The sequence below is a fragment of the Rhodamnia argentea genome, chromosome 11, assembly GCF_020921035.1.
Source record: "Rhodamnia argentea isolate NSW1041297 chromosome 11, ASM2092103v1, whole genome shotgun sequence".
Taxonomy (NCBI): Eukaryota; Viridiplantae; Streptophyta; class Magnoliopsida; order Myrtales; family Myrtaceae; genus Rhodamnia; species Rhodamnia argentea.
In genome coordinates this window covers 16,605,116-16,624,060 of record NC_063160.1, presented here as the reverse complement: position 1 = coordinate 16,624,060, position 18,945 = coordinate 16,605,116, and the positions used below count along the sequence as shown (strand labels likewise).

General features: G+C 41.2%; 1 protein-coding gene and 2 pseudogenes across 1 annotated transcript; all 3 read left to right on the top strand.

The window, feature by feature from the left end:
• The first annotated feature begins 943 nt into the window (after nucleotides 1-943).
• On the top strand, nucleotides 944-3,996 carry LOC115727176 (MDIS1-interacting receptor like kinase 2-like). Its single transcript, XM_048273050.1, has 2 exons — nucleotides 944-3,335; nucleotides 3,542-3,996. The coding sequence occupies exons 1-2, from the start codon at nucleotides 944-946 to the stop codon at nucleotides 3,994-3,996; spliced, it is 2,847 nt and encodes a 948-aa protein (XP_048129007.1).
• Nucleotides 3,997-7,573: 3,577 nt separating this feature from the next.
• On the top strand, nucleotides 7,574-8,500 carry LOC115731582 (annotated as a pseudogene).
• A 989-nt stretch (nucleotides 8,501-9,489) lies between these two features.
• On the top strand, nucleotides 9,490-12,311 carry LOC115731581 (annotated as a pseudogene).
• Nucleotides 12,312-18,945: the final 6,634 nt, after the last annotated feature.

The window sequence follows — 18,945 nt, the reverse complement described above, 5'->3', positions numbered from 1 at the left end:
ACAATTTATGTTCAGAAATAGTTTTTTCTATTTCTATACTCTGGACGAGTTTACGAGCGGAAGAATGCGTTTTGTAACCGTACAAAATTTTTATTTCCAGAATAGAAAAAAAATATAGAAATTTGTTTTGCACAAACCTAAAAATTTCCATTCGCAATTTTTTTCATTTAATTGTAAAAATGTCAATAGAGACTTAACAATTCATGTTTGGATAAAATTGGACTTTTATACGGACTTAACTGATCAATTAAATTTTAATATGGCCTCGGAGAATCCATCGTAATGGTTAGTAGGGGTGTCAAAAATACCGATGCCGGTCCTACCCCGGCCTGAAATTTTCAGGGTACAAAATCCAGCATGACAATAATTTATTTTAACGGACGTGACTAGCTAATAAGATAAAGTCCGCAATAAACCTCTAAATCACAACGTTTAGAGATCTTTTTGCCCCATGGTAAGGAATTGAGGCAAAATATGATGCGCTCTTGAAGAACCCGAACCCTAATTTCTCAAATAGGCGCAAAATCACCTTACCATACTTGCAATTGTGCGAAGAAACAGGCAGGTCAACACCGGAGATTTCAGCTCCTATTCCATCGAAACTCCCACTTGAGCGTCGAAATTCCAGAGCAATTTATCTAAATAATATTCTTTCGAGCTGAACTTTTAGATTATGGAGGTGGACTGTGGCCCTTTTAATATTTTTTTTTTCAAATTAAAGCAACATGTGTTACACAACAAGATTCAAAATACAAAAAGTGCTACATTCAGAACGAGGTCATGTAATAATTAAAATTCACGGGAGACTTTGGTGATGGTGATACGAGACTTGACTTCCATTCCAAGTCGTTATGTTGAATTGCTCTCCAGAAAGTTATTGCCCTTCTATATATTATTACAGCAAAAAGAAGAGGTCCTCTCTCTCTCTCTCTCTCTCTAAAGCATGAAGATATACCACATTATTCATTTGAATCCTGTAAGCAGACCCGTCGGCTCGCATGTTGGCAAGCCGACGACCGCAGCGACATGGATCCTTATTGCGCTAGCTCTCTCCTACAGCTACCCTGCCATTGCCACCGGAACAGAGGCAGACGCTCTTCGTCGCAGTGGATGGTGGATTGATGCCATCACGAGCAACACCTCCGCGTCACATTGCACGTGGCGCGGCATTTCGTGCGACCATTCTGGTAGCGTCATCGAAATAAACATGCCACTGGGACGCTGCTACGGCTGCTGGGTCGTAACTAATTTGAGCAGCATGAATTTCTCTCTGCTCCCGAATCTCGCCTCTCTTCAGGTACCCGATAATTTCCTCGTCGGCATCATTCCCCTTCAAATATGTGCAGTCCCAAAGCTCAGGCACCTCAACTTGTCGGAAAATTACCTAACCGGTGAGTTACCTCTTTGTCTACAAAACCTCACCTTGCTAGAAGTTGTTGACATTCATAATAATCAAATCACTAGTCCTATCCCTCGTGAATTGGGAAATCTGAAGAAGCTTATTCACCTAGATCTTAGCTTCAATTCCCTTGATGGCCCTATCCCTCCGGCTCTCGCGAATTTGAGGAACTTGACTAATCTCTATTTGCAAGGAAATGCCTTCAATGGATCTATTCCTCCCGGAATAGGGAACTTGAGAAAATTGGCATATCTGAGTATGGAAGAGAACAAATTCACTGGATGTATCCAGTCCGAAATAGGTAATTTGAAGAGTCTCCCTCATCTAGATTTGAGCTTGAACATCTTCTCCGGAAATATCCCTCATGAACTTGAAGATTTGGTCATGTTAGGCTATCTCAATCTTGCGAACAATTCTCTTCAAGGCTCAGTTCCCAATTTCAGAAAGCTTTCCAACTTGGATTACATCGACTTATCGTACAATCATCTCACGGGAAAAGTTCCAAGAAATCTGTTCGACGTTGGTTATATGAATTTGGAAGGCAATGAAGGTTTGGAATATGCTGCCATGGAAACAGAGGCAAATGCTCTTCGTCGCAGTGGGTGGTGGCCTAACTTCCTTAAAAACAACGGTTCTTTAGCACATTGCATGTGGCCCGGCATTTCATGCGATGATTCTGGAAGCATTGTCAATATAAACATAACACAACAAGGCCAATATGGCTACGATTTAGAATGGGATTTCAGCAGCATGGATTTCTCTCTGCTCTCAAATCTGGTCTTTCTTGGACTGCATGATAGTCACTTCACTACTATCTTTCCCCTTCAAATATGTGCACTCCCAAAGCTCAGGCACCTCAACTTGTCTCACAATTACATAACTGGTGAGTTCCCTCTTTGTCTCCAATACCTCACCACGTTGGAAGTAATTGACATTCATAGTAATAGAATCGATGGTCCTATCCCTCCCGAATTGGGAAATCTAAAGAGTTTGATCCACCTGGATCTGAGTCTCAATATGCTTTGGGGGACAATCCCTCCGACTCTTGGTCATATAGATTACATTGACTTGTCGTATAATGATCTCACGGGAAAAATTCCAAAAAATCTGGCCCATGTTCCTTATGGATCTTTCATAGGCAATGAAGGTTTGCAAACGATTGATGGTTCGAGAAGAATGTCGAGGGTTGATGGTTCCAAAAGAAAGTCGAGGGCTGTACTTATGGTGGTACTTATACCAGTGATGGTTATATCATTCATTTTCTATTTGGTTTTGGGGAATTTGATCATATTTCGGCGTAGAATGAAGAGCATGCAATCAGAGACAGTAGAAAAAAATGGAGATTTCTTGTCAATATGGAATTATGATGGGAGAATTGCATATGAAGATATAATCAATGCAACGGAAGACTTTGACATCAAATATTGCATTGGAACTGGTGGATACAGTAGTGTCTATAGAGCACAACTGCCCAATGGGAAAATCTTTGCATTGAAAAAACTTCACCGTCTTGAAGCAGAGGATCCATCTTTGGACAAGAGCTTCCGAAATGAAGTGAGGCACTTAACAGAAGTACGACATAGAAGCATAATTAAGCTCCATGGTTTTTGCTTACACAAGCGATGCATGTTCTTGATTTATGAGTACATGGAAAGGGGAAGTCTATTCTGTGTTTTGAGAGGTGACGTTGAAGCGGTGGACCTAGACTGGTCTAAAAGACTCCAGATTGTCTGGGATATGGCACATGCTTTGTCTTACCTGCACCATGATTGTGCTCGGCCAATTGTTCATCGAGACATATCTAGCAACAATGTTTTGCTCGACAACAAAATGCAGGCATTCCTATCAGATTTCGGCACAGCAAGACTAGTAGAACCTAATTTCTCATCTAATCTCACTGCAAATATCGCAGGTACTCGTGGATATATAGCACCGGGTGAGCAACAATCCTCTGCACATTTCTAGAATGTTATTACTAGATGCACATAGGTAGATTTATATTCTATATGCCCATGTATGTGGTTAACAACACCATTGATGCTTCATCATGCTAACAAATATGTCGTTTGATAGTACACTAGCTAACATTGAAAACTTGGTTTCAAGCCTCACCTAATTATGATTTTTTTGACCTTAAATTAGAGCTCGCTTACACTTTGGTCATCAATGAGAAATGCGACGTATATAGCTTTGGAATGGTAGCAATGGAAACAATAATGGGTGAGCATCCAGGTGAGATCATCTTAATGTTGCCGGCACTCGTCACAGAAGATATTATGCTACACCAAATATTGGACCCGCGCTTGCTAATCCCAAGAGAGAATTCCGTCGCAAGAAGTATCGTTCTAGTAGTTTCTTTGGCGCTTGCTTGCTTGAGTAGCAATCCAAAGTCACGGCCCACGATGAAACAAGTTTCGGAGGCTTTTCTAGCTCCAAAACTAGTGTTGGCCAAGCCCTTCCATTCAATCTCACTCGCTCAGCTCCAGGGAAATAATCGAGGAGTATGGTGCGAAGGTGGATCAACGGAAAATTCGTCAGGCCAGCAAGAAGAGCAGTCGGTTGATAAAATGATGATGCAAATTGGTGAACGTGGTTGAGGGCATGAAGTATGCGGCTTGAGCAAATTTTTTTAGTCATGTCAAACTTTTCTTTATGCTAAGCTAGGCAAAATCTTCCTAGGTAGCAATTACTAAGGAGTGAGAAACATATGTGGGACAGTCATTTATTTTTCGTCTTTTTACTATTATTTTTGGTCATTTTAGTCAGGTCGGTGTCACCATGAATGTTTGGCTTGCTAAGGAAATTCACTACGTATTTGCAGGATCGTTTCTCTTTAGTTGAAGGAAAATTTCGAAAATTGACGTTTCCTTCACGTTGGCTAAAGATCAGACATGACAGAAACGACAAACGACCAAGACCTCTCTTGAGCGTGTAGACGTACGTGAAAACGAAACTCGATGACCTTAGAGACTTTGGAATTGGGAACTCGATCAAGACATTGACTTCTTGAACGTGTCCTACTTCCATACATAATCCAGTTTAAATGCTAATTAAATTGCCATTAATTAACCGTGAAATTTACGATGAAGGGGCCACTACACAATAACGATGTTGCAGAAATTCGGATTCGCCAATTATCGGCAATGTATACCTTTCCATTGTAACAGAAATGAATAATCGTACCGTAAATCATTCCTAAAAATTAATTCATGTCTACATGACTATGTCATTGCAAAGTACTGTAGTATTGTCCTTAATGTTTAGTACTAAATTGGCTGTCGTACAATATGTTTAGGACTTTTTGAATAATTTTCAAGGCCAGACATCACCGAAAAGTCCATAAAGGCTACGGACTTCTCACGAACCATGCAACACGTAGTGGTCCAGAATATCAACATATGAGACGCCAAAAGACCACGCGCATGCCTAGTCTATCATGCTCTTTAGTCCTGATGGTCCCAACATCAACGTGTAAAGCCACAAAGACCTCGACTCCTCTCTGACCCTCGAACTGCATCCTCTCCACGAAAAGACCTTGACTTCTTGATGGATGTGTCCATGTTGAATGTTCCATGCTGTGAAACTCGCAGATTTTCGCCCGAGCGGTATAATCTCTTGGATGGAGGGGCCGAAGCTTCGCTATGATGTCACAGAATCTGCAGAACAACTTCAGCTGGAGGCTCATCTGTTTGTGTTTATCCTTCGCTTGTGAATCGGCTCATCCAATTAGGGGTGTGCAAACTGGACCGGACCGGCCCGGACCAGCCCTGGACCGGCCCGGTCCGGCCGGGTTGGTCCGGTCCTTGAGGTGGATGGTCCGGTCCACGGTCCCAATAAATGGGACCGGTGACCAGGCGGTCCGGTCCTCGGGTTTCTTGTATTGGAACCGGACCGGCCTGGCCCGGACCGGACCGCCAATAATATATAATTATTTATATATAAATATATACAATTGCAAAAAAAAAATTGAAAACAAAACAGAATAATAAAAGTCCATCGCCCATTTTTTTCCCAACCTTGCACGGTCGCACTCTCCTCCTCAAGACTCTCTTTTTAGTCTTATTTTCCATCTTGTTTTTGGTCATCTTTTCTCTCTGCAGTTTTTTTTGAGTGCGGTTAGTGATGTTTTTATCATGTAATGGCTGGATTTGATATTGAATTCGAACATTTTGATCAAGTTAATCGATCATAAAAGTCATAGCGAGTCGCAATGTTTTTACCATGGCATAATTTATTAAGTTGACTAGATTTTTAATAGTTAGCGGTTCTATTGGGCCGGGACCGAGACCAGACCAGGGCCGGCTTGGACCCGGACCGCCGGTCCCGGTCTGGTCCTTGGTCCCAAAAACATGGGGACCGGGACTATGGTCTGGTCCCCGGATCCATGCCTGGACCGGACCGGCCCGGACCATGCACACCCCTACATGCAATAGCAGATCCAATTTTTCTCAGATTTGGTAACATGGAAATTAACCTTGGCCCAACTGGGAAGATTTCCCAGCCAAGTTAGAAACTCCAATACCAAAGCCCATTATAGCAAAGCCCACCTGCTAAGCTGTTCTTAGTATCGAATTTTTTTTTTTTTTAGTACAGTTAAGATGCGAGCCAAAACCTGGATAGGCACTATCTATATGAAAATGTTCTCGCTTTGTAGATATGGGCTACCAAACCCATGTCACATGTCTAATCCACACTTGCGTGGTCATCCCTTTAATTACTTGACCAACCTCGGTTTTATTCGCAGTTCACTCATTAATTTCCCAGCATAATGTTAAATGAAGAAAATATCTGCTTGCATTCATTTTTTTTTTTTCAGGCTTTCAGTAGGTCCACTTCTGGTGTAAAAAAAAATTTATACGCTCATCTTTGAATGATTGACAAGTGAAAGAATCCAATCAGAAAATCAACTCCAAAAACATATGTCACTCATTGCACTAGCTGTAAACCTAATCATTCCTTAGTCAATCGTTTTCTGCCGGCATTTCCTTTTTACTTTTTTAAGGTAGCTTATTTGCTTACATCAATCAGTGGCATCCTAATTGCATATGATGAATGGAAAAGGGAAGACGTTGAAATTCCTTTATTCATATTCATGAAGTTGAGAATTTGCTTTGATTTTAGTTTCAAGTTTGTCCATCATCATTGTCATGTTTCTTGAATTATTTTTTCCTTTCCCCAATTATATAGCCGATATAATTAAAGAACATATAGACCCATTGTCACGTGCAAACCGACCTCACCGTTAGTTTAGTATTTTTGCCTAGTACTAGTGAACTCTAGACCTCCTGCTATGATATTATGTGAGAAAGTTCAACCAAAAAACTTAAACCGATAAATAAAGGGAGACCATATGAATATAAATAATTTATAGGACCCATTGTCAAGCGATGTGAGATAACAACTTCAACACCCCCTCTTGCATGTTGAACTTAATCTAGAGTTGCTTGTCTTTTATTTTTTATCCCTCCCAAGACTTAACTTTTGTGTCTGTCCCCAGTCCTATCAACAACATCAATAGTAGGTGAAGACAAGTCTTTAACCATTGTGATCTCGAATCAATATCCTCTTGGTGAGAAAAGCTAAAAATGATAATATAAGTTGAATTCTAAATCAAAAAAGTCCGCAAGAGTTTAGCAAACACTACAAGCGGAAAAAGAGTTATTAGGAGTTAAATAAGGTTGAATCCTTACAAGACAAGAACAGAAATTTGCCGGGTTAACCCTAAAGGCCGAATTCTATGGTAGAGAACGCTATAATAATAATAATTGGGCAATGAGAGACCTTATTAAGTCTTGCAAAAGAAAGGGACTGTTGATAGAGCTAGGCGGGGAGGCAATACTAGTTATCAAGTCAGAGAGACGTTTGGCCCGCAGGCGAACCCTCTTAAAAAGCCATTACTTAATAAGGTTCAAGCCGGATTGTAGGAAGTTGGCGATACATTTTTGGATTTCTATGTAAAGCTCTACGGCACCCACGTTTCTCAGAAGTGAGTTGTCGGCATATTGCAAAAAAAAAAAAAAAAAAAAATTTGAGAAAATGACAAGCTTGGTCAAAGAAAGCTCACATTGAAACATTTGCCATTAGTTATATTGATGTAATCCAGTTCAAGAATCTATTGCATGCTTGATTGTTCTTTCAATCTCCAAAAGGATTATAAGGTGTTAAGCCATTGCTATGGATGTGCTAAGTTCTCATGTTCAAATCATTACATCTCTCAATTATAGCTATGAGGGTTACACTTGCCAGGTTGTGGATGGGCCTTTATTAATGCATTTGGGACACTGGACACGGCGATCTTCTTGCATCCTCGAAAATTAGTCGAGCTAAAAAAGAATTCTCTTTCTCCAGTTAAACTCAATTTTGCTTGATCATTCTTGTCAATTTCATCTTTCAGGTCCAAAGATGTCCTGAAGACACGTCCATATTGACCACCACCTATGAGGGCACTCACAACCACCCACTTCCCATTTCAGCCAGAGCCATGGCTTCCACCACCTCGGCCGCTGCTTCCATGCTCTTGTCTTCCTTTTCAACCTCGACCTCTGATCAATCCAGACTCTCTGGTTCCACATTCCCGCAGCCCAAAGCTTCAGCCCGTACGACAGTTATTCAAGAAGCAGGCCCATCTTGCTCCAGCCTTCCTCGGCTTTGAACCCGACAATCACTCTAGACCTCACTCATGATGCATCATCATCCACTTCGACCATGAGCCACTTCAAGTCCAAGTCCAACCTTGGGCCGACATCTTTATGGGGCCACGATTACGGGAGTGGCCGTCCCATGTTGTTGCCTGGTTATGTCAGGGCCCAAGCTGGGCCCATCGGCCTGGAGAAGCAGCCCCAGCAAGGGCTGATGAATCCCAGCACCGCCGTGGACAAGGACCAACAAATTTATTCTCAACAGTCCCTGACGGAGACCCTGACCAAGGTGCTCACGTCTGACCCGAGTTTCCGGTCTATTGTGGCGGCGGCAATTTCTTCCATGGTCGGAGGCGATAAGGCATCCACCGGCCAAGGCGGAACGGGAAAATTTGGCCCGGCCGGACTATGAAACATGGAAGAGAGACACGACGATGTTTCCGTTTTCTCCTTGGCAACTGGCTCGAACGAGACTCTACAATGATAGTTTGCGCAAATCTGCTAGTTCTGCAGATGTGGATGACTTCCAATAATCGTGAAGGCCTAAAGCAAAACTTGTTAATTCTCACTCCGATTGCCTGCCTGCAATTCTAGTTTCTTGTGGAGATGGGAAAATATATATTGTATTGCCCAGGGGTACTTTGTTCACATCGATAAGATAATTTGAAGGTGAAAATACTCACAACCCAAGGAAAAGAAGGAGATGAATATGTTTTTCCTATTTTTCTCATTTCTCCTTTAATGAAATGATCACGAGGCTTGTCTCTGTATAAGCTTGTTACATGACCAATACTGTGTTACTCTTACTCTTAAAATGGCTCATAAATATGTCCTGTATTTCGATGAGACAAATTCCTTGAATTAACAAAACATTTAACTAGACGTAGAAACACGAGGATATATGCATGTAGGACATTTATGAATTCGGTTTAATTAGTAATACTCCTCTCTTCTCACTTTCCGTTGATTTCACACTTCCCTGTTGTTCTTGCTATATACTAGTAGATGCGGTGCACACATTATCGGGAGGATTATTCTCAAGAACGATACTTGCGCGATGTTCGTCGATTTTGTCGTGAAAAAAATTTCTCGACAATCACAAATAGAAATTGCATAGTGTGTGTAAGTAGGGTTCTCAAATGTTGATTCCGCTCTTCATAAAGTGCAGGCAGAAGGTGGATTGCGACTGTCTTTCAGGATATAATAGACTACCTGAATAGCGTGCCCCTCGCTATTTAGATTATAGCTTACTTTGCGTTGACCGTGCAAATGAATATTTCTAAGTAAATCTAATGAAAGCTCACTAGCTACTTCCGTGCGATCTCCAAATGGACATTTCTGAGTAAGATTTGCCTTGGGCGACCATCAGTGTTAGGACGGCAATGCTCGGTCGCATACTATCTACTCTTGGCTTGCGTCCATGCAGTTCTATTCTCTCCATCGACCAGACAAATGTCCATTATTGCTCAGAAGAAAGATAGGCAAAGATCTATTCGTACTCAAGAATCAAAAACCAAGTTCATGGGGTCCTCCGTCTCGTACCCAATAGCCACACTACTAATCATGTGGGCTACTTCAGCTTGTCCCAACTCTGATTGTTCTCCAACATCGGAAGCGAGTGCCCTTCTTCGCAGCGGGTGGTGGCCCGACTATGCGACCGGCAACGGTAGCTTGCCTCCTTGCACGTGGTCCGAAGTCGTGTGCTACGCCAACGGCACTGTTGGTGAAATCGGCCTGAGGGTTGCTTTCGGTCCGTTAGGATCCAAATTCGGCAACATGGATTTCTCCCTCCTCCCAAACCTTGAATCCCTGTTACTTCCTTTCAATGGGCTCACCGGTGGAATACCCCTCCAAATATGTGGGCTTTTGAGGCTCGCCCGCCTCGACTTGTCCTTCAATTCCCTCTCTGGCGAGTTGCCTTCCTGTCTAGGGAACCTAACGATGCTCGAAATACTCAACCTTCAAGGTAATCTAATTCGCGGTCAGATCCCTCCGGAGCTTAGTACTTTAAAGGAGCTGGTCCACTTGATTCTCGGGCACAATGAGCTGACAGGTGGAATACCCCTCCAGATATGTGCGCTCTCGAGGCTCGCCAACCTCGACTTGTCCTTCAAATCCCTCCTTGGCGGGTTGCCTCCCTGTCTAGGGAACCTAACGATGCTCGAAAGACTCAACCTTGAGCGTAATCTAATCCGCGGTCAGATCCCTCCGGAGCTCAGTACTCTAAAGGGGCTGGTCTAGTTGATTCTCAGGCACAATGAGCTGACAGGTGGAATACCCCTCCAGATATGCGCGCTCTCAAGGCTCGCCAACCTCGACTTGTCCTTCAATTCCCTCCTTGGCGGGTTGCCTCCCTGTCCAGGGAACCTAACGATGCTCGAAAGACTCAACCTTCAGGGTAATCTAATCCGCGGTCAGATCCCTCCGGAGCTTGGTACTCTAAAGGGGCTGGTCCAGTTGATTCTAGTGGACAATGAGCTGGATGGTACAATCCCTTCGTCCATAGGCAACTTGAGGAGCTTGGCATACCTCGACTTGCGAGGGAACAAATTATTGACTGGATCGGTTCCATCAGAAATAGGAAAAATAAAGAGTCTCAGTCACCTGGATTTGACCTTGAACAATTTCAGCGGATCGGTTCCGTCAGACATAGGAAACTTAGAGAGTCTCACTCATCTAAATTTGAGCTTGAACAATTTCAGCGGACAAATTCCCGTTGAGTTTGGTCGTTTGACCTTGTTGCTTTATCTCGATCTCCACAACAATTCTATTTCTGGCGCAATCCCTGAATCCCTTATCCTGCAGTTGCACTTAAAATCCGTCAACTTATCGTACAATCTGTTCGCAGGCCCGATTTCGAATCTCCTTCTCACTGCTTATTCAGGTGATGCGTTTCTTGGCAACGAAGGCCTATACCATGTGAAGGAGATTGCGCAGGGTCGTCCTCCTTCAAGAACTGATCGGACTATGGTTGTACTTGTTTTGGCTATATTGCCAATGGTCTTTACGGTCATTGGTTGTTGCTTCCTCTTAAGACGTGGAATGAAGAGCGATGACACAAAGGAGACAGCAGAAAAAGATGGAGATTTCATGTCCATATGGAATTACGATGGGAAGATCGCATATGAAGATATAGTCGAAGCAACAGAAGACTTCGACATCAAGTATTGCATCGGGACCGGTGGTTATGGCAGCGTCTACAGAGCAGAATTGCCTAGTGGGAAGATTGTGGCCTTGAAGAAACTTCATCGTTTCGAAGCAGAGGGCCCGTCTTTCGACAGGAGCTTTAGAAACGAAGTGAAGCACTTGACGGAAGTGCGACACCGGAGCATAATTAGGCTCTATGGTTTCTGCTTGCACCAGCGATGCATGTTCTTGATTTATGAATACATGGAGAGGGGGAGTCTATTTTGCACATTGAGGAACGACGTCGAAGCGATGGAACTAGATTGGCCCAAGAGACTGACCGTCATCCAGGATGTGGCGCACACCTTGTCTTACTTGCACCATGATTGTGCTCAGCCTATTGTTCATCGAGACGTACTCAACAATGAAATGCAGGCTTTCGTGTCTGATTTCGGCACTGCGAGGCTCCTGGATCCCGACTCTTCATCCAATCTCACTGGCAATATTGCTGGTACATACGGATACATAGCACCAGGTGAGCAATCTTCAGTTGATTCTAATGGAAAAATGAGGGGTAATCAACATCCTTGAAGCCCCCTCACGCATTCCAGAACTTGTTTAGTTGGCCTTATTAGACTAATATGCAGCAATTTTGAAACATAACACGTTGATTGATAACTAGTTTCAAGATCATCTCTGATGTCCAGGTCGTAACTCTAAGATATGACTGTACAACTTCGTGATTCTCTTTCTTTTTCGCAGAGTTCGCTTACAGTTTGATGGTTAGCGAGAAATCCGACACATATAGCTTCGGGGTCATGGCGATGGAAACATTGATGGGCAAGCATCCGGGGGAGATCATGTCGGGACTATCGAGCTCAGAAGGAGAAGGTATCATGTTGCTCGACATGTTAGACCCGCACTTGCCTGTTCCCAGAAAGAGTTCTGTCGCGAGAAACATTGTTCAAGCAATTTCTCGGGCGCTTGCTTGCTTAAGTGCTGACCCAAAGTCATGACCGACGATGAAACAAGTAACCGAAGCTTTTTCGGCTCGAAAGATGTCAACAATTGAGCCCTTCCATGCAATCTCATTGGCACAGATCCGACAAAATCTAGTTGGCGCATCAATGTTTTCACGGCATACTTGACAGATAGTCTTTTATGTGAGGAAAGGTACACTAAAAATGCCATAACTTTTGTACAGCGTTCACTTGAGTGCCATAACTTTCAAAACGTTCACTTAAGTGCCTTAACTTTCAAAAATCGTTCATTTGAGTGCCATGTTGACGTGGTAACCGGAAAGGCGATGCGGCACGCTGGAAAAGTTACTGTAGCACTCAAGTGAACGATTTTGCTCCGATGTAGCATTTAAGTGAACGATTTTTGAAAGTCATGGCACTTAAGTGAACGATTTTTGAAAGTCATGACACTTAAGTGAACGTTTTGAAAGTTATGGCACTCAAGTGAACGCCGTATATAAGTTATGGCACTTCTAGTGTACTTTTCCCCTTTTATGTGGGAAGCTGTTTCCGATTGTTCTCTTTTTTGTTGCACTTCTTAGCAATTTCTCAGAACTCAGTAGTCATTTGTGACTTTGAACGAAATATTTATAATGGGGTTATTAATGGATTAGTGGATGATGAGAAGGAATTTCAATTACTCAACAACAAGCTGTACTCGAAGCAATAACAATCAATTCCAGAAACATAGAAGAAATTTTTGTTTTAATAATTGGAAGTTGACTTTTGAGTGAGACTGGAGAATTTTATGTGGTCGCCCAGAAAAATTTAGATCTTGTTCAACAGAAATTGTGCTTCTCGATGAACTTTGAATTTTATGTGGTCCACCATAATCAATGGTCCGATGTAAGATTTCTTTAATATATAATTCACACGTGCATCGTGACGTTTATAATACTTATTTCCCATTTAGCTCTTACACCTCGCTTCGTGTTCCAATGTTAACAAAGAGCATGCGTGATCAGAGACAGCTAAGAAAAATGGAGATATCTTTGCTGGTAAGGAATTTTGATGGGGGGAATTGCACATGAAGACATGATCAATGAAACAGAAGGACTTTGACATCCGATATTGCATTGGGAGTGGTGGTTACCGTGGCAGTGCCCACTGGGCACGGTTACGAAATGGGAATATCCTGGCATCGAAGGAACTGGACCTTCTTGAAGCAGAGGATCCATCTTTTTCATAAGAAGTTTCGAAATGAAGTGAAAGGCTCGAAGGAAGCAGGACATGAGAGCATAAAAACTAATAAGCTCCATGGTTTCTACTTACGCAAGCTTGGAATTGCAAAGGATTTTTTGCTTTGTAAGTTGAATGCTCGTTAGTAAAAAAAAAGAAAAAAGGCTGGACAATTGGTCCATGACCGTTTCCCTTACGACGGGTTAGAAATTTGTAGGGCCAAACATCACCAATAAAAGCGTCGTAAAGACCACGACTCCCCATGAACCATTGAACACGTGCTGAGCCAAAAGTCAATGCACATGAAATCCCATAAAAGACCTTGACTTCTTGATGGGTTGGTACGAGTTCCATCCTTTTTTTTTTTTTTTTGAAAAACACTTCCTCGACAGTCTGACAGTATTATTAGTTATTTCTGATTATAGATTCATACACTATCAATGTGTGTTTTTCATAAAACACTCATTAATTACAAAATCGTGGGGACGGAAATAATAACGATACTATCGAATTGTTAGGGTAGCATTTTTTTTTTGGTAGGTAGGGTGGTTTAAATTCTAATCGAACCATAAAATTGTCAAATTTAGAGATTGCATGAGTAGAATATTTTGCTTTTCGGAAAATTAGTGCAATAACTTTTTGAAACCGAACACCTAAAATAACAGTGGCGAAAATCGATTGTGGCATTAAGTTAATGTTAAATCATCCAACGTGGCTCACCGAAAAGTAATGTCACGCAGGAATTTTTGGCAAAAAAAATTATCGATGTAATTCAAGTGATATGCTTTTAAGAATTATGACAGTTAAATAATCACTTAAAAAGTTATCACATTAGAGTCAGCACTCTACAAAAAATATGATATTGATAGCGTCCTTATCCCGTCCTATTGTATCAAATAAGCAATGGTTGAAAGCCATGGAGTTCGAGCAATGTCACGACAGCTAGCGCGAGATTTTATCTGGGGCCATTGCTGATTTTATTTTGCATGTTGTCCCACTGAACTCGAAAGGTAACAACTATAAAGCTAGTTAGAGCAGCTTGTCGGATATAAGAGCTAATTTTGTTTACATTGAGAGGTCAAATGAGTTACTATCACAACCCCGAAAACCTTCACACATAGTCCAAACTAAGTTATTACCTTTTTTGTTTTGTTTTATTGACAAGACAAAATATACGGGCGTTCGACTTAGACAAATGCCACGAATGCACGTAATCCGCCTATTTAGATGAATTTAGTAAAGCTCTATCTACAGGATGGCAGGCTTGAACGTGAGACATTGGGACGGAATCCATGGTATATGAGTTAAACATTTAATCACTTAGCCAATAATTTGAAGTTTTAGAAGAAAAGTGATTCGATTAATATGAAAGATATGGCCGAATTGTTTTGATATCGGATGTGTGTCGCGACCTAAAAAAAATAGACGAGTTAATTTTCGGGCTAATGGATTATCAGGTTAATTAATTAACTAACCTAACTCGGACTCTCCCAAGTCCATACCAAATCGCAACTTAAAGTTCAAATAATTAACATGCAATGTGATTTGAATTTGGAGTCGCCACTAATCATTTTCGGTAGGTTGATTAGAAACCTAAATAAAATAGCGGGAGAAAACTATCTTATTTCCGCGAACCAGAGATTTTGAATTCGGGGATTTGGTTACGTCAGATTTCTCTAACGCCCTTTCGGTACCATTTTCATGAAAAATATTTGATTTGGCAATTTTGATGGATTTTACTTGAAATTCAAAGATGCAATTTTTTTGGTTTTTTCTTCTTTTTTATGGGGATGTAAAACATTGAACTTTGTACAATATACACCATGGGTGATTTAGAAAGAAAGAAAACGCAGCCAATCACGAGTATTTACAAAAATAAATTAACATGTAATAATGCTAAAATTTGGAACACGTGACATGTCTAAAATAAACAGACAAATGTTCAAACCAAACGATTACATTTTTGTAGATCGAGATGGAAATGATTACCTTCTATTACACAAAATCTTACTCACATACACGTTATAGTTCCCTTCAAGATCTCGGAGTTGGAAGAACGCGGCTGTCGTCGAAAATGGCAAGCAATGGCGTTGTTGGGTGGCGAGAGGCGAAATATGTGTCGGGACTCGTCGAAGATGATGCTCGACTAAAACTCTTTTTTTCACTCTCGAATTTTCTCTTCTGATTTTTCTCAAGAACTCTCTTTTTCCTCTCTAAAAATTCCTCTCAAAAACTCTCTCAAAACTCTCTCAATTCTCTTCCACTCTTCCTAAAAAAAACTCTCTCAATTCTCTTCTACTTTCTCTCAATTCTCTTCCACTTCCCCCCTTCTAAAACTCTTCTCAAGAGCTCTCTCTTTTATAGGCAAAGTTCTTCATCCTTCATTCTTCACCTTCATTTCTTCACCTTCCATCTTCATCTTCTCTTCTTCATCTTCATTTCTTCACCTTCCATTTTCATCTTCCCTTCTTCATCTTCATTTCTTCACCTTCCATTTTCATCTTCCCTTCATTATCTTCCCTTCATCATCTTCCCTTCTTCATCTTCTTTTCATTATCTTCCCTTCATCATCTTCCCTTCTTCATCTTCTTTTGGTATTTGCAATACAAGTCCCCGAAGTTCCAAGTATTTGCAATACGGTCCCCGAAATTTTAAGTATTTGCAATACAGTCCTTGAAGTTTCAAATCTTCTCGGTGTATTTTTCCATCCCGTGCCTAGTCTAGACGCATGCTAAATTAAGTGTTCCGCTTGCCCGATTATATGCCAATGCAATGTACGCTAAAAATAAATATGTGAGATGATTTTTTATAATTTTTATGCAAAAAATAGATTAATCAAAATTTAGGCGTCAACATTGCCCCTCTTTGAGTGGAGGCTCGTAGAGGTTCCGCTCAAAGACAAAATTGAATCCTAAATTTTGACAAGTGCAAATTATGGATGAACTTTTTGGCGGGAGTTTTAATCCCATTTTTTATGTAATGAAGTGATGCATGATATGCACGACTGTAAATAACACGTGTCATAATTTCCCTTTTTCATGTTAGAGAAACTTGCACATGGATCGCATACAAGAATACATGTTTTACCAAATTTCTCGTAAGCTAATGGTTCTCTTAATTTCCAAGCTTCTTTTTGCGGATGCAAGGATTTTAAGGTATTTGGCCTATCTCATTATCGAGACTTCTCCCTAATGCAAGACAGCGCAAGATATGTGTGTCGTTTGAGATCACAAGAGCTACGTCGTTGTGAGTCGAAAGAAGTGGGATCAAGTTCACAAGAGCTACGTCGTTGTGAGTTGATTAAATGTCGAAATCGCCGGTGCATATGTCTTCACGATTCGATAAAGGGGAACCAAAATCATAAGAGCTACGTCGTTATGATTTGGTTTGGATAAAAAATATGGGTGCTTATGTCTTCATGATTTGATAAAGGAGCCGAAAATCATAAGAGCTATGTCATTATGAGCCGACTAAAGGTCAAGATCACCGGTGCATACGTCTTCGTGATTCGATACTGAAATCATAAGAGCTACGCCGTTATGATTTGAAGAGATGTCAAGATCGCCAATGGCATATGTCTTCACGTCCCGAGATTGAAACCATAAGAGCTACGTCGTTATGATTTGATAAGATGTCAAGATCGCCGGTGCATATGTCTTCACGTCCCGAGATTGAAACCATAAGAGCTACGTCGTTATGATTTGATAAGATGTCAAGATCGCCAGTGCATATGTCTACACGACTTGACGGAAGAGGCATATTGCCCGAATTGAACAATATTTGATAGGAGCACCATCGAATGGAATCGATAAGTACAAAATGGGCATATTGCCTGAATTGAATCATAACAACTATCATGAGAAGAGTTGTTAATTTGAAAAGGGGTTCGGAAAACTTACCCGGGTTCTCCAAACGATTAATCAAGGAACGAAGCGGTTGCAGTATCGTACCTGGTAGGCATTGCCAGCAAAACTTGCTCATTCAATAATCCTTGGATGAATTTCGAGACCTTGGGAGGGAACTCGAACATCGGGAATGTATTACCTATCATAGAATGTCAAGGGTAACACACACAAACATATTCAACAATGAGTATAATGCAATCACTCATACTATGGTTCATGCATAACCATTCCGTCAAGTTTGCATTACCAATTTTGTCCAGGGAGGTTCTCACATTACGAATACCTCGAATGTGAGCTGAATGGGGGACTTCAATCCGAAAGGGCTTTCTCTCACTCTCGAGAAAAGCTATTTATCCCGTCTGCGGGATTCAAGAGAAATCACTCAATCTTTCCATCATCGCATTCGATAAGGATCCAAGTAATCTCGCAATTGATACGACCGAGTCGATCCGGGAGGTCTTGATTAGGACCGTAATGAGAGCTAGGTCAAAGGTTTACAAAGGGGACTCCGGTTGAGTCAAGGTTGCTTTGAAATGAATTTCTTCATCATTTGCTCCGGATTTACAAGTCAAGAATCCCGCAAAAATGAGAGAGAAATAATCTTGCTCGAACTTCTTCGAGTGATGCTTAAAATCATTTAACTCTACGTTAACTCAAATGCCCTAATCGAAGAGACTTTGGAGGGTTATAACGTAGGCTAGGATTGGGGACTCGAGGAACGAAAAGGCTCGTTTTGGCTCAGAAATTAAATGAGAAGGGGCTTGACGTTGGTGATCATCGCCGACTAGTCACCGATCTTGGTCTTCCGGAAATGTCTTGAGAAAGAATACCATCATTGAATGAGGGATGGTAGTTTTCTACCGAAAATTGCACTTTACAAACCGATTTCTTGGGGAGTCTTCTTCATAACAAGTGTCTCACAAGGATTTGCAAGAGACACAATGCAAACATGTACATGGAATTTACAACTTAACATGCAAAAATATACATTCAAAATTCAGAAGTACTTTACAAATGAATGTGCATTGGCCTTACTTTTGGTAGGCACTTTGCTTTTCCTATGCTCGAAATTTTCATATGAGATCAGCCTTTGCTTTTCTTACTCCCGACTCTCATTTTTTTTTCTCTTCTTTTTTTTTAGAAGAGATTTTTTTTCTTTTTCTTTGAGAGCTCTTCGACGTCTCTCTATTTTGCTTTTTTTTTTTTCGAGAGCGGGCCCTTCTTTTTTAAGTTGAGTTTGCCTCTCCTTTTTTTACAATCTCATGATTTTGAACCAGGAATTACAACAAGCATAAACATGTACAAAGAAAAATTATGTAAACATAAAAAATCTAGCATACAAGAAATGAGTCCATTCGGGAATTCTCTGTTGACCCGACCATCTCCAATTCTAATCCTTGGGAAAATGCTATCTTCGTCTTTGGAATGAGCAAATGATCACCAACGGGGGTTTAAGAAATGAATTTGCGGGCTCAAGTGGGCTATGCAAAGAATGAAGTGTATATGATAGAGAAATGAATGCTCTTCATCATCCTAAGGCACTTGAATTAAAATTCGAGTATAAATGCAAAGAAACACCCGAAAATTAATGTTAGTCCGAGCAAGAAAATTTCTAACCATTTACCTCGTGTTGCTGCTGGAATTAACCCGTCCGAACCCCGATGTAGGGTGGTTCTTGA